The following is a 17152-nucleotide window of genomic DNA, read 5'->3' on the forward strand; positions in this document are numbered from 1 at the left end:
ACACAATATAGCAGCTTGCGCTGCGTTACATTTCAAGCTGGGGGAAGTTCCATGGCTGGATCATTTGCATTTCCATGCTTCCACCTAGGAATTTTGGTGCATGCCCAGATTTACTGAAGTTAATAAACCTGGAAATGCGTCACAATGGTACGCTTTCCCCAGTGAGGCATAACGAGGAGAATTATCTCTATTTCTCCTACTTGCTTCCTCTCTCTGTGTGATGCGTTCTGCAAAGAAAGAGGAAAATGCCTCTTAGAATTGTTCTTGTGCAGGAAGGTACTCCTTCCTGAACATAAAAAACCCTGGTCGCAATGTGGGCACCCTTAAACTATGGTGCAAAGGATGTCTGCATTGGCACTAGGCACCGCACAGTGCAGCAGTGCAAGTAAAGAGCAGAAATGTTCCATGTCTTTATATGAATATATATATGAAAAAGAAAATATATATATGAAGCATTTCTGCTCTCTCCCTTTCACACAACACAGCGCAGCAACTTTACTTGCTGCCCCGAGTTGCGTAAAAGACTAGTAAATATGCCCTTCAGTCTTTGTAATGTCAAATCTTGGAGTTCTGTTATCCTGCTGGCATGTATCAGAATGGCAATGCTTGCTTTCACCACCCTGGCTTGGTGTGATATTCTGGAACATGTGGCATTCTGGAACACCTCTGTTATGGATGAATTCCAAAGCCGAGACCGTTGTATCCCTTCAAGTTTATTGAGAAAGTTGTGATGTGTCGCTATTTGTCATTGGCAGTTTGCAGAATCCAGCATTGTGGTCCAGTATAGAGAACTATTGACTCCAATCAGGATGGCAAGTAGGCCTTCGATTCTGTTTGGCACCTGGTTTTGGGCTTGGTGGTGGTGACCACTGGGGTTATTAGTGGAGTGGATCCTGCCACTTTCTCAAGCACTCTGTCACCTTTAACCTTCCTTCTTCTTGAGTGATTGTAGAACGAAATGTAGCAGTCAGTGTCCGAGTACCACTGGGCACTCAGTACCACTGGGCACTTAGTGCAGGTGGCCCAAAAGGGCTAAGGGTGATTGATTCCATCGTCTGCAAAATAAGAGAGTCTGCTGGCTCATCCACATTTAATTCCACCAGAATGGGGGCGTCATTGAATACCGCCCCATTACACCCAACTGGGCACTCAGTTGGGTGTTATGTTTGTGAAAGTGGGAGGCATCCTTTGCCATATAATAGATGGCTGACTGTGAACGATGCAATCTACTTCACATGCACATTAGCTTAGATCACGAGGTACGCGCCAGATGGACTCTGCCATGCTGGAGCTTTTGATTGTGCCAGAGTCTCTCACCTAGAACTCTGCCCCCACCTCATTCTCATGGGGTATGCCAGATTCGAATTTCCCAGTAAGGGGTTCAATACATCCAGATGCATATATGCAAGTCTTACTCCTCACGAGTTACATCCAGATGCATATATGCAAGTCTTATTCCTCACGAGTTATATCCAGATGCATATATGCAAGCCTTAATCCTCACAAGTTACATCAAGATGCATATATGCAAGTCTTATTCCTCACGAGTTATATCCAGATGCATATATGCAAGTCTTATTCCTCACGAGTTATATCCAGATGCATATATGCAAGTCTTACTCCTCACGAGTTACATCCAGATGCATATATGCAAGTCTTATTCCTCACAAGTTGCATCCAGATGCATATATGCAAGTCTTAATCCTCATGAGTTACATCCAGATGCATATATGCAAATCTTATTCCTCACAAGTTACATCCAGATGCATAAATGCAAGTCTTATTCCTCATGCAATACATCCAGATGCATATCTGCAAGTCTTAATCCTCATGCGATACATCCAGATGCATATATGCAAGTCTTATTCCTCACAAGTTACATCCAGATGCATATATGCAAGTCTTATTCCTCATGAGTTACATCCAGATGCATATATGCAAGTCTTAATCCTCATGAATTGGGGCGAGCCTTCATTTGAAGGAGATGGTAACAGTTCACAACATTTACTGATAAAAGAGTGCCTATCAAAGCAACATGGTTCAATGTTGTATGGTCATTGCATTTGAGTTGAGACCTCTTTGGTATGGTGGTAGGATCCACAAATCAAATTAGTCATTTTTCTTCTTCACCGCTTGGAGGAGCCATTGACTGTGTTGTTTGGGACCACTCTCTGTCGTTAGTTACTGCTCACTTTTCCAGCTGGAAACGTTGGGAGTGGGTCGACTGTGAGCACTGCTGTCTCTCTGTCCTGGTCCTGCCCCCCAAACTGCTGCATCCCCCCCGTCACATAGAGGAAATGGCAATCACTGTGCCAGTGACTCCGACTCGCCAGTGTTCTGTTCTGACATAGGGTAGGCGTTCACCCCTTTTACAGAGGACAAGCAATGTGAGGCAGGCAACATTAACTGATTACTAGTTTTGATGCCCAATCTAGACTGTTGCACATGCCTGTCAACTGCTCTTTTATTCTCCCTGCATCAGTATTCGGCCTCTTACATGAGACACAAGTGATGGTGAGTGTAAACATAATAGCTTGGTGGCCTAGTTCTTGCCCTATGGCCTCCAGTAGTAAATAGTGTCTTAGACCGAAGGTACTCATCCATAATAGTTCTTCTTTTGAATCATTATTAGTTATACAGGTTGGATACCTCACAGAGGCATCATATGAAGGGTTACGGAACAATATTGTTTTTGAGTACTCTACCTATCTTTCTATTATAATTGGTAGAGGTCATTTAGTACTTTGTAGCTGCTTATGTTTGGCCGTGAACAGTTGTTTCCAAATTAATTAGACATGGATTGGTACTATTCATAGCAGTTTATGCAGATTTCTCTCTTTCTACACTCCTAAGGCCCATCCTCTTCTGGAACATCTCTTACTAAACACCCTGACGAAGATTGGCCAGAGTAAACCGTACATTGATTTTTTTCTGCCTTGGATGACAGTCTTAAGCAAACATGGACCAGTACAGGGATCCACTCACCTGCAGTTTTCAGAGAAAATATCTTTGATCCGCTCTTATAAAACCATGCAGAAAAGGGCTGATATCTACTTAAGGTGTCCTTCTATGTTGTGAATAGATATATGACTCTTAGGGGGTTAACAAACGTCATCAGGAATACCCCAAAAAATCCACTGACCTAGACTTTCACAAGTAGTCCCATTGACCAACCTGGGCTTATGCAAATTAATATTAAGGGCTTCTTTATTATGATTTACACACTATTAGGATTAGCAATACGGGCTTCGTTATTTAGACCCATTATGATATGTGCATGGTGTACCTGCAATTCTCATCATTCCAAAAACTGTTGTTATTGGCCCTAAGTTGAAAATCCCATGAATAAGTTGGATAGACATTTTTTTTTTTTTTTGCAAATAAAGAATTGAAATGTCCAAATTCACATTTTCGCTTACTTAACTACTTCCCATAAGCCCACATTGCATTGGCAGGGGTTCATACTCATGACACTCTTGGACATTCAGTGACTCCAACCTTTTTGCACCTTTCACTCTAAATTTGCAATAATGGTGGATGTTTTGACCTTGCAATTTACAGTTCTAAAATTCCCCTCATCATGATTCTGTGACTCAGGAATTTAAATTTACAAATTAGCCCAGATATTCTGGAGTCTGCAAAATATATGGTTATATGGCCCTAGTTGCGAACTCTAGGATGTCAATGATCTAGCTATTAAAAGGGAGCAACAGTAGCACATATAAATCCATCAAACCTCTCTGACTCCATGCACACAAGATAATATTTATGAATTCATTCTATCCGGCTCTAGTCAATATTTATGACTCTAGTTGGTCTGCAACCAATTTGGAGCCTCCAATTGGGTCTGTTTATTCCATGAAAGAGGCACATTTGCTTTGTATTAGTCTTCTTCTCTTCTGCCTTTAACAAAGTACATTGCCATCATCCCTCAACCCAATGCCTGCAGAGCCATGATGATCAGTGTCTCCATTGTGCATTGATCAAATGCCATCTGTAGTCCGTTGGGATATTTGGAATTCACGTTAACCTCCTTACTACACAAATTGATCCAGCAGTCGACTGGCAAAAGATCTTCTTACAGAGAATGCACATTTCTAGGAGATCTTGCCAATCTAGAATTACTGCTGCACTCTCTACCATGGGCATGCCCCCAAATGGATCACGGACTCTGTTATCTCCTATGCTTTCTTAAAAGTCTTCGGTAGTTATACCAAATGAAAATAGTCACATATGTACAGAATGGTATAGGTTCCCTGTCTTTTGGTCTTCCTTAAACTAGTTATGGAGCTGCCTAAGCACCCCCAGTAATAGGCTTCTCTTTGTGATCCAGATTATCTACATAACTTTTGACAATTAAGTTCTCAAATTTGATATTTTCCTTAGACCGAATTACAGAATGCATCATCTTCGATTTTCTCTCATTAACCTCTTTTAAAACTTGATGAAGCTTTCAAATGTTTTATGAGCCTTCAGTACAATCTAGCCTGAACTCTCATCTCATGTCCCAATAACCCGCACACTCCATGCCCTCTCTCTGGTGTTCCCCTCTGAAGTATTCCCATCAACCCCAGTACCTCTGTGGTTACTGAAGGAAAGGACGAATTCTCCATGTCTCCCTCTCTTGCTCCCTGGCTTTTCTTATGGCATTAATCTCCTCAGCACTCCTAGGGAACCTATTGTTGTTACATCCTAAAAAGCTTAGCAGATACCAATTCCATGTCTTTCATCTTCAGTCCTAGACTTCTCAGATCCCATGAAAGGTTGATATGCACAAACAACCTGTTCAGTATCAGAACCCCTGAAACACTCTGCTTCACACAGCACACTGCCCATCAGATGTGCCTTATTAAGTTGTAGGTCAGTTATATCAAACTCTGCAACCACTTCCTTTTGGACACTAACCTTGTTGGTTTTGCATGCAATGATATAGGATTATTTTGGCCTAATCCACACCGCTCTTGGACCTTATATTGGACCACAACAATATGATTTTCACCTGGACAGAAATTATAAAAACATTATCTGATACAAAATGCCGATATTTCACCCCATTTACTACTCAATCACCCAAGCAGACACTGGCAACCAAACCTGGCTATAATCAGATTATATATCACCCACTCCCAGCATTACTAATGTGTTTGTGGTGGAACCACATACATCTCGTGACAATCCAGTCTCTTTCTTTCTGTGAACAGGTCTTGCTTGGAAGCCTTCCCCTTCCCTGGAAACAAACAAACACACACACAAACAAACAAACAGAAACACACACACACAAACAGAAACACACACAAACAAAACACACACACACACACAAAAACACACACAAACACACACACACAAACACACACAAACACACACACACACACACACACACACACACACACAAACAAAAAAAAACACACACACCTCTCAAATGTTAATCTCTGTTCCAAGAGAATAACTTTACCAAGAATTGCTGCTTTCTATTTATTTGATGTGTTTCTGGGACATGCTTCATTCTCAAGAGTGCCTTGAGTCAAACTTCTCTTCCTTGTTACCATTGATTTAAACCCCGGGGCAGAAAACTGACTCCTAACATGTTTATTTCTGCTTAAAATCATCATTTATTGTTTCATCAGTTCAGGTGACTCCTCACATTTCTAGACCTGCCAACCCACAACACATTTCGCTGTGTCAAGAGGGGGCGTGGCCTTCGAGGGTGAGACCTCCTGCTAAGAGCTACCTAAGAGGCACTCTGCTTTCCACAAATCCCCCCACACACTTTCTAAAAAAAACAAAAACAAAGGGTGGATGAGGTTGATTTCCTGGGGTGTTTTCACACACCTTAATGGACATTGGCTGGTTACAGCTTACAAAGACGAGCTGGAAAACCACTTTGTAAAGTGGATTCCAGCTCTCATTGCCTGCCACCGTGTGATTTTGACTCCTCCTGGGGTCATCGGTTGAAGGGAGCCAAAATCGTGCGACACACTGTGCCACCATGTAAGTTGGCAGGTGTGCATTTCAGAATAGCTACTCAGCCTTAAATCAATGGTTAGTACATGGCAATTCTTTCTGATCATATCATGGCTTAATAACTAACAAATGAGGCCTTTATACTACAGGAGTATTTTAACTGGAATGTTGTCATGTCTAAATTGCACACAAATCTCTCTTCTACCATTAAGGAGGCGATAGAAGTTCAGAACATTGCATAAGTGGTCATTTTCCATGTGCTTTGATAAGCCAAACTGATTATAGCACCCAAAGCGTAAACTTGTAGCCAAAGCAGTTGTGGAATGTCACTTAGATATCTACAATTGAAGATTGTAATGGATTTCCGCATCAAGGGAACAAAGTGCCACGGGCATGTGTGCGTGCTTTGTGTGTCCCCAGGGCACTTTAGTATTACAGAAGGGTCTGCAGAACCTTTTTTGGCACATTCGCAGGCGCACATGTGCATCAGAGCTATCGCGACAGAGAGTTCTCTCATTTGCGTGGGGGTGTGGCCTCCTGCAAAGGAAGGAACATCTTTGAATCTGCACCGTATTATGGACACGGGTGCGAGCAGTCAGGAGGCGCACTGACAGTGCGCCACAAAAAGATGACAGACTATCAGTGCGCCCCAGAGGGTAGCCCTCAGGAGGGTTAAAGGGGTCCCATGGACCTTTAAGACACCCACTGCACAGCCACTCCATATTTCACTTGTATGCCCTATCCCCAGGACAGCTCAAGTTCGTGGCTGACCAGAGGGCAGTGCATTCATCATAATAAGGATCATTTTTCCGGTTTGCTCCCAGTGCATCTTTTGAAAGGTGCACTGTGGGGCAAACCCAGAAAGCGAACCCTGTCAGTAATACAGCCCCAGGTATCTGCCATACTAGGTTGGAATGTAACACACAACGATCAGCACTGGCTTCTTCACCATATTTAACATTTAAATTACCACTTTTTAAGACAATGGCCATCTGAATGTTCTTTCTGTAATTTGCCACAACACTTTCAATTCCTGTGTGAGCTAAAGACTCAGGGCCTCACCAACCAGGAGAACCAGCAGTTCTTCCACTAACAGCAACTCTCTATCAAACTAATATTTGAACCAAGCCTAAAATTGGCTCTTTGGTCAGTTTCTATGCTTCCAAATTCCCCCCTCATTTAGTGTCTCTGTCAAGAACAGCCAGCACTCTCAGCCTTTGCTGCTTGCTCTAGGAGGCCATCCTGTTAGAAAACGCATCTACTGAGATAGGAGTCAGCTAGAAGTTACTCTCCTAGAAGATGGTGCTGAATTACACTTTGCCTGACCAGAATTGTTCCCTAGTCTGTGCACTACTACTAATAAAGTTGAATCACTTAATGCTTCTATTCACCAACAGAGCTTTAGCCGTGCAGCAGAAATGTCCTCACCTTGGCTGGCATTCTTGCCCCCGTCAGTGCCTCCCCCTTTCCACAGCAGTGTTCTCTGTATAGTGGGTGACGAGATTACCTCAAGTGCCCTTACGATGGTCCTCCATATTTTTTGGTCCATTGGCTCAAACGTTGACTAACCATTAAAAAAGAACACAGACACACAAAAAAAAAAGTGTCAAAGTACCTTGATCTCCTTTTACGGCTGTTTTGCCTGCTTGTTCTAGTTGCTAGTTCAATTATTTAAGCTCGAACAGGGCATTCCCTTCCCCTTCACTGCATCTCTGTCCCACCAAATGTCATGCCTTCAGAAATGTTTTTTTGATTTCTTTTCTTACCCTACTACCCCTTTAATCCACCATTAGGGCCATTTAAAAAAAATGTTTTTATTATATAGCGCGAACTAGACCCGAACCGAATCAGGTATCAGAGCGCTTTACATAGCACCAGTTACGTTACATGAGGACATACTTTCATTTTTTTTTTAGGCACGGGGAGATTAAGTGATTTGCCCAGAATCACAGGAGGTTTTTGGCGTCGTTACCGAGACTCGAACCCAAATCCCCAGGTCCGAGGTCGAGCTCCTCTCCCCATTATACGTAATATTCAATTTTATCTTGGTTTAATCAAATCTTTCAAGACTCCCAGCACCACCAAGTGTCTTGGCAACTCAAAATACTTTGCAGTCACTCTGGCGAACTCATCCCTGATCTTGTTCCAGAAGATCTGAATTAAAGTCCTGTGGATTCTAGTTCCTGTCCACAAATGTCCTCCAGTTTAGTAATACCAATAGTGTTCCAGTTATGCAATCTAACCATCTTTCTCACATCTCCCACCATCCTGCTCGATTGTTGGCAGCCTGCCACGTCTGTACCACTGTTTTAGTGTGTTCTTGCCACGTCCTTAAAGTTGCTCCTATGTAGAGGGCGTCTACGTATAATCTAGGCCTCACTGCCAGTCCATTATTATCATACCTTTGTGGGATCTAGGGGGGAATGGCTGCTTTCCTGGCCCTGTTGATCATTTGACAGATGATGTCTGAAATCCTACTCAAGAGATGTTTAAATATCTCAAGAGGGGAAACCATATGGACAGAGATTACCTACTCTTCAACTGCAATATTGCTTCATATATTTCTACCACCCTACACCCGAAAGTTTGAGCCTGTCTTTGTAAGATTGTGTATTAGTTTTTAAGTCATGTCCATGCTGATTCTGTAACATGAGAGTCTAGCTTTATACCGTGAATGGAGATACTGAGCAAATTTAAGGGCATGTTTCTGAATTACCCCGTGGTGTGTCTCGCCCGCCTTATCCGCCTCTCTCCCTCCTGGATATCAATGCCAGAAGTTTGCTGGCTTTATTGCATACTTAATAAGAGTGGTGTGGTTTGCCAAGGTTTGTGCCGCCCTTTCTACCAGCACCATGCATTCATCTAAATATATAAAAGGAAACTTTTTTTGTTAAATAAACCTTATCACTCTTCCTTACACTTTACCACACAGATATTCCACAGTCAGGGTGGAGTTCTCCCTATGGTAATGTTAAAAAAATGTTTAACAAACTCTTATAATTTATTAGTAAAAATATTTTAAGTTAAATGTGAACAGAAATTAATTTCAGATATGTATTTTCAATGTAGAACAAAATTGTGATTTAAATATTTAATTAAATATTTAATTTATTCTTAATATGTTACATTTCATTATTTTTCTGGTTTCAATAAAAAAATTCATTCCCACCGAAATAAAAAGTTTACTATGCATTGATAATTATAAAAAGAAATGCATACTTTTAAAAGTAGTTTAATTATATTCTAATACAAATTATTTACATTATTTAATACGTTCAAGAAAGGATGTTCAAATATCCTATAATCAATACATATGCTCGATTTTTTAACATTAAATTCTATTTATTTAGATCTTTAACTATTCTAAATAACAAATAAAACCCATAATAAAGAATGTTAAATTAAGACCATACTATTATTTGCTATGGGAGGGAGTTGCAGTACGAGCGGTTGGCCATGTGTGGTGCTAGAATGACCACTGTCTCTATTTGGTTAAAGTAACAAACTCATACATTTGGCTACAATTAAATCCCTATTTCAGGGGATAGAGACATAAGTATACACTGTCCAGTAACTTTACACAATGATTGTGTGAATAGCTCAAAGTAGTAAAGTTACTCAGAACTGTAGGAGTAAATATACAGGTCTAACTAACGCACAAATGTAAGTCACCTTTAATAGCCCTGATATTTTGGTGTTCTTCTGGCATCTGACAGTCCCCCTTTTTTTGTAGGTTTTCCTCATTAACTCTCTTCCCCCATGTCTACTTCAAGTTCTCGCTTCACCCGTTTGCTTTCTGTCCCTTTGCATTGCCGTGCATTTTTTTCTCCCACACTTTATGCCATTGTTCCAGACACTCTGAGGCATCCTCTGGATTCCCAGATTCCTAAGGGGATACAGGATTGCTCGGTTTGTTCTTGTAGGTTCTTAGTTATAGCTTGGGGGTACAGTTGATGCCTGGTTCAAATGGACCCTGCATCTCGGAGTCAAGTCTCAAGCTCTGGACTGTGCCAAGCCTTGTAGTGAACTGAGTAGTTAGGAAAATTAAACTCTATAAAATACTTTCCTAACATAAATCCGAAAGGGGCCTCTGCCGTAATGAAAGAAGAACAGTGGTATACCTACCACTGCTACCTCAGGAGGAGTACTGGAACTTTGATCCAGTGCATCTTGTGAATTGTGCCTTGTTTAGAATTTGATCCTCATCTCCACTTGGAGCCAGTGAAATATCTCAGGGATAGTTTTGCAGTGTTATGTTTCCAAAGGTTTAGATTCAGTTTGACTGCCTTGTTTTGTAATATTAACAACAACGTTTTTGAAGTACCTACTTAAATTTCAGGACAGTAGCCCTGATAACGTTGTATGATTTAGGCCTGTGTCAACTTGATATGTTATTATGGTTGCAGAGAGAAACTTCATTGAGCAAGTTCAATTGGACACTGACATTCTATTCAGCTGATCTTGGATTGAAAGAACACCAATATTGTTGTTACTGTTTGTGACGTGACTGGGGCGGCGGGCCAGAGATTGAATTCCACTTCAAAGGATGGAGATGAATGCCTGCTTTTCGTCGTATTGAATGACGTAAGGTCATTACTGCTCCTCCCCCTCCTCTGGTCGTGGGTGCTCGTGCCTGTAATGTAATACGTAAAATTTGGATTCAAACAACTGACATGATATTCTGCGCCTCGCTCCTGTGGCCTGCGACAGCACACAGACATCTGTGGTGTCATTTATTCTGGGAGGATATTGGTAATGGAGAACAGTAAGGCCTGCCCTATTAGTGTGCAAATTGAATTATTAGAAATCTGCCTCACTGAATGGCATGGTTATATTTATGCTAGACAGGCAGATGTCCTATCTCCAAATCCACCACATTTAGGGGATTTATCATGCACCTCAGTATCTACATTTTCACTATGGCATGATGTGATGGCGCAGTGATATACCACTATCAGTGGTGGATTGTTTGTGAGCTAGTACTGATGGTTTAACACAAACTAGAAAACTTCAGGTAAATACATCTTACATTGAGAGATTACAAATTGATGGGGCAATGTTCCAGGTGCAGACATCTTTCATACTTTATGAATGATGAGTAAAAAAGTTTTCAAGGGAAAACGGGAACCCTTCCGAAAATTTACAGGGTTTTTTGATTGTATAGCTCGAGTTTTTTTATACCCTTTACCTATCTAAACAAACGGTATGTAAAAGAAATGAAAAAATAATTATTATCCGCAAGTTACCAAAGCAAATATTTGTAGGAAAAAATGCAAAAGACCTCTACCACCCTTTTAGATGGCTCTTTTGGTATTTTACACCCAAAAATAAATAGGGTTTACAATGTTATTGCAATTTTATTTATGCTTTTTAGATATGAAATGTCTCCATGTGGTCACTTTGGAGTGCTGCATTATCTTAAAATGGGACAATATACCACAGCAAGTACTTCCCCAAGCAGAATCAGATAGAAAATAAAGCTTGCCTCAAAACTCCCTGTGGGTGGAAATTTTGTTTTGTTACAACAGGAACAAAGAAAGAGCAGTTAGCACTGGAGTTAAAATCCGTCAGCCCCAAGAGGTGCAACAGGAAAAGTTTCTTAGTATTCAAAAATAAATGACAAACCAACCTCGAGAATTCCCGTCTTATGTAAACCTTGACTTGAATCAGAGGTACCCTTCACAAACCAAATCCCTTGCTGGGTGCTTGATTACTGGTTGCAAAGACTACCCACCTCCTCTTTGGCGCGTCATACTGAAGCAGGGACCTTGTGACTTAAGGTATTCAACTTTAATGCATTTCTCTTTCTTAACAGTGTCACATTTTCATAACACAGAAATGCATATGTGTCTTAAATAAGAAAAAATTACCCAAAAGCCGTTAAAACATGTAAGCATTTACCATTCACCAACAGGAGGGTATTTTGGATTGGTGCTAGAAGTGTGATGTGCTTTTCGAATGCATGTGCTTTTTTTGCATGCATTTGGGCACTGTTGAAACGCACTAACTACATAATCAATCTTCGGTATTGTGGTCAGTTGCTGCTTACGTATTTCTTTGTCGCCACTTTTTGTGTCTTGACTTTTATCACACTGGGTCCTTTGTCCCTGTACGTAGTGCATTGTTACACGGGATATACTTGTATAAATTGCTGTGAAACATACTCCAGAACTAATATTGAGGGATTAAAAAGGACCAGCACAAATGAGGCAGAAATGTTACAAAACAAAGTTTATTCTACAATACTTTATCATTATGCATATCTTTGGTAAAAATAAATTTTATAAACATTTTAATAACAGAGGTTAGCATACAAAAACTAAACATCTGTAAACGGTCTGTAAATGGGCAAAAACAATTTGAACTGAAAAAAGGGTCATGAATAGTTCTCTACTGGCAGTTCCCCTAATTAACCCACACTCCTACCCAAAATAAAACCTATAGTATGCTCTCAGAACATAAGCTCTAAAGAGCATACAACGTTTCCATCGCTTTGAAAAGAAAGCATTTTACAACTTTATCTTTTAAATAAATAATAGTTACAAGAAATTGGCAATAACATCTGGTTCCGTTTTACAATGGAACGGAAAACATAATACTTTCCATCTTTAAATTAAGCACTTGTTAAGGTCAAAGTAGCGTCCCAAGACATAAAAGGCAATGGCACTGGCAGTGAATCCGGAAGAATGTGCTTTATGCAACAATGGCAGGCATAACGTTTAAAACACTACTTTTCTCTCAATAAATATTGTGGCTACACCTTTATTCACAAGTATGCTCCGCTTTAACCAATGCACGTCACTTTTGTCTTGAAAACATACAAATTTTAACTGCAGAGGCTTTTTATTTTGTTATAAATGAAAGCCTCAATATGCGAAAAGAAATGGATTGATGCCACGTGTACAGCAATCAAATCTAATTTGCGTCCTCAAAGGAACAAACCTTAATTTTACTATGGCATCAGACATGTCTATTTCACTCAAAATTATATATGGTTCTTAAAAACACACATACTAACTATTGTCTATGCAAACAGATTAGCCAACAATTCTGAAAACCCTTCACATATCACAGAAACCAATGAAAAGAAAACCATTTTAACACTACTTTTTTACATTATTTTACATATATATGCACACAAATTTTATGTACACGTACAAAGAGTGCGAACAATGACAGCTGAAGTGAGAAGAGCAGAAAAAAATGTGTTTGAGTGGAGTGATGTCCCACTAACAAGTAAATTATATTTACCATCTTCATTTCAAGTTTTTTATGACACAGCAACATCTATTACCCAGTTTAGTATGACAGTACGTACATGCCCATGCATTTATTTATGACACATTTTTTCGGACCGAGAAGTGATGCACTAAAAAAGGATGCAAGCTGGAAAAGTGGGCAACACCTGAAAGCTGCAATATGACCTCACGCCTGTTTACAGTATATCAGGAGCCAATTCCTCCCTGTGACTCAAGTCACGTTTAAGTTTCACGTGGCTAGCAATTGCCTTTGCATGGAAATACATTTTATTCAACCAGATACCATGGATAACAGCTCTTATTTTCTTAGCTGTTGGTTTTAATATTTAGTACCCGTGTTTGGCAGGTGTTAAGTAAACTAGTGCCCACCTTGGTAGCGCTGATAATGGTTTGTTCATATTTCACATTGCCCTCACTTAACATGCACAATTGGGACGGTGTGAAATAGAAAGATCAAAGGGGTTGCTAACATGTCTGGGCCTTGAGATGACGGACTGCAATAGTAATCATATTGTTAGAGTGCACCCGATTATTGGGAACCACATTTTAATGCGGGGTAAAAAACTGCGTTAACTTAATATCGTTAACAATCTGCCTGTATATGCAGAGGCTGGAAAGAATCCCTACTAGCATTCGGTTCAGTTTCAAGCACATTTTTTAAGCACCAGCGCAAGCTCTGGATAGCAGCAATAAGATGTGTATGGTTGAAGAGAAAGCAATGCAGTACAGCTTTCTACTTATGGAATTGTGGAGAGAGGAAACGTCAAAAACATTAAAGTCTTAGAGAAACAGATGAAACTCGATACTGCTCCTTCCCATTAAGGAGATCGACAAAGATCAACCACAACAGACTATATGATTAAGGAAGAGATATGGAAATGAGACACATTAATGTCAATGTATTGACACTGTGATCCAGTAGATAAAAAAGCACCCATGCTCAAACTATCCCAGTTACTTTAAAGGTATTATTAAAAAACAAACAAAAAAAAAAACATACAGCAGAACAAATCAAAAATACACTGAACACCACACAGTCTAGTCAAATCAGTTAAGTGACACATAGGAAGCGGAGGAAGTTAGTAAAAGTGTTGGTGGACACTAAGCATAATGCCTTACTAATTTCTCAATAAAAGTATTCTAAAAATTGCTTCTCTTGAGAATAATTCCTCCGAGGCTGCTGTCTTTCACACAAATATTCTTCCAAGAATGAAGGCATAATAGAAATACATTTACAATAATCTTCACCTGAAAACTCAGCAAGGTGTTGAAAAAAGTTTGAGTTTATAACACAAAGTAGAGGTAAACATTCCTTGATAAGGCAACTGCAAAATAGACTAGCTTGTACAATCATTGCCAGAGTCAAAAGGATTCACCCTTACGACATGCTTCATAAACATTGATAGCCTTTCCTTATATCATTATTCTCACACTTTAAAGTCAAAACTCTACCTCCAGGCCATGCTGTTATCAGGAGACGACGTAATGACATCAAATATGAAGAGTTAGGCCTACAACCACCTTCATCTCCTCAAACAGGAAAATACTCTCAATTGAGTTTTGGAATATTCTGTGAAGATCTTCTGTGAAGATCTGTGGAGCCGCAAGTACGGGTTTGCAGTACTACTCAACAATATATTTTGTGGGAAATATTACTGTATTGATGTCATTCCCCATTGAAGCAACAAAAATATAAACATTCTACAGAAGTAGGACTCCATGGGACATATTTCTTATACCAAGCAGGTTCTACTACCTCACAACTCTGGGAGATTTAACCTTTAGGTACAAGCGAGACATCTTGTGACAGTAGGTAAAAGTAGACTCCCTTGGTATACCTCAATCATGGTCACACGGCCTTACAAAGAAATTAACAAGATGCCTCTCATGCAAAGTATAAATAATCACTGTCCTTGTCACTCACACGACCTACCCTGTAAATTCAAGGTATGTGAACTAGAAGTCCTCAAAACACAAGTAATGTTTGGAGCAAGGGGCTGTGCGCCAAGAAAAGCAGATGAAATATTGTAACCAAGAACAGAGCGTTAATGGATATGAGGTTATTCCAGAGGCATTTTGTACATAAATTATCACAGCTAAAAGTGACATTTTCAGATTGATTCTGCAACACAGTGCTAATCACTGGGTGACGTGGGCTAGCTATACAGGTTCCAGTTTCGCATCCTCTCCTCACTTCCTGCACATTTTATAAGACACACAAAAAAAAAAATCACAATTTGTTTACACTATTTATGCTGTAAAATTGGCAAACACTTAAGTAGTAATACTGTTATATTCAGCTACAGGGTTGGATGATCTACACAATTCTTACAAAATAGGTCGGTCCCAGAGTATTTCACACCAGTATGAAAAGTTAGTACGGAGAAGTGTTATTTCTTCCACTGGGGGCTTTTTTCAAACCTGCACAGTTTTTCTCCAAAAATTGTTAGTGGCCATAAATCGACAGAATAAGGTGATAACCAGTCTTGCATCTTTCGTGCTCTGCAAAGATTAAATGAACTTTCTTGGCAATTACGTAAAAAAAGCCAAACTATAGTTAGCGCAAACAAACCGCAAAGAAGTCCTTTTATGGCTTTGATCTCCTTTGTAAAGGACAAAAATAGAAGAGTATTGCCACGCTACAGAACGAAAGACAAAAAAAGAAAAAATGACCACAAAACTATTGGTATTGCCAGGTTTTTCTCTGCTTTTGACTTTGAGACTTTGCGGTATTTATTAAGGAATCCAAACATGTGCGAATGCCAGCCAGATGAAGCAGAGACCCAGCAGCTTCCTTCAGCTCTTCGTCAATATCTGGGCGCAAGTCCTTGTTGACCTTCTTGCCAGGCTGACTTTGGTCAGAGGTGTCCACACAAGGTTGTGATGCATAGCCACTGTCTCCAAGAGGGTCCTCCTCAGAGTCAGTATCTGTCTCCTCCTCGCTGTGAAATCCTTCGCTGCCATCACTTTCAGCATGGCTAGTCTTTGGGATGAACTCATACACCTCATCAAAAGAGGACAAGGAAGACACACTGGACCGAGAATCGCAGCGCTGGGAGGCCACAGCGCTTGCACTGTAATTGTGATCCTCCTTTGGGTCAATGTTAATAGGGGCAGGTTCATTTTCTTGCAGGATGAGAGGAGCAGGGGGTTTGAAAGCACTGGAGTAACTTCTCTTCTTGGGCAGCAATGCTTTAGGTGATCGCGATTGCTCAGCTGGAGGAAAAATAAAATAATCATTATAAAAAAGACCGCTTTAAATTCAAAGGAAACTATCTCTGCTCTTTATGAGCGAAGATTGGAAATCGTTAATTTGAAGACAATGAAGTTGCATTTTATTTTCTTCAAATTGCAAACATGCATATATATTTTTTAAAAAATACCGCTTACTTGAAGGTAGAATACTGTTTTTTTAAAGAACTGAAGAGCCACAGAGTTAGTTGTTACCTCGTAATAGCCAATATTTTGAATTATAGGAAAGCTAGGAAGGTAAAGGTGTTATTGTGGTTAGATCATTAACCATCCAAATACAATACAATTGGAAACAACGAAGCAACATGTTAATCTATTAACTTGTGTAGGAAGCACAAACCTACAAACAAAAGTTAAACCAACCTAACAAAAATGTGGGGCTCTTTTACAGAAATGAAGACACTTTTAGCAAGGATAAAAGCTGGAAGTCCCATCTACTGGGTCCATCACTGCCTGCTCCAATATCAACTGTCTTTGCAATTACAGTCGATTACCATCAGTCCCGGCCTGCTCCCGATTTTGACCACATCATGCAGTCACACAACTTACCATCCTTTCTGTGAATAACCTATAAGCAGGCACACTAAAGTCGCAGCCCACTAAATATAATCTCATTGCCTGTTGCAAGCCTGCAGAAAATATGCTTGCATCTGTACTATACTTATTCTTCTTAATTTTGG

At 40.1% G+C, this 17152-nt stretch overlaps 1 protein-coding gene across 1 annotated transcript in view; it reads right to left on the bottom strand.

The window, feature by feature from the left end:
- Positions 1 to 12177: 12177 nt before the first annotated feature.
- FOXN2 (forkhead box N2) overlaps positions 12178 to 17152 on the bottom strand; it is a 146971-nt gene continuing 141996 nt past the window's right edge. Inside the window, exon 6 of the mRNA XM_078649646.1 lies at positions 12178 to 16436. Coding sequence (XP_078505772.1) covers positions 15901 to 16436 — 536 coding nt within the window. The 3' untranslated portion in view covers positions 12178 to 15900. The remainder of the gene's footprint in view (positions 16437 to 17152) is intronic.

Source organism: Lissotriton helveticus, chromosome 6, assembly GCF_964261635.1.
Source record: "Lissotriton helveticus chromosome 6, aLisHel1.1, whole genome shotgun sequence".
NCBI lineage: Eukaryota > Metazoa > Chordata > Amphibia > Caudata > Salamandridae > Lissotriton > Lissotriton helveticus.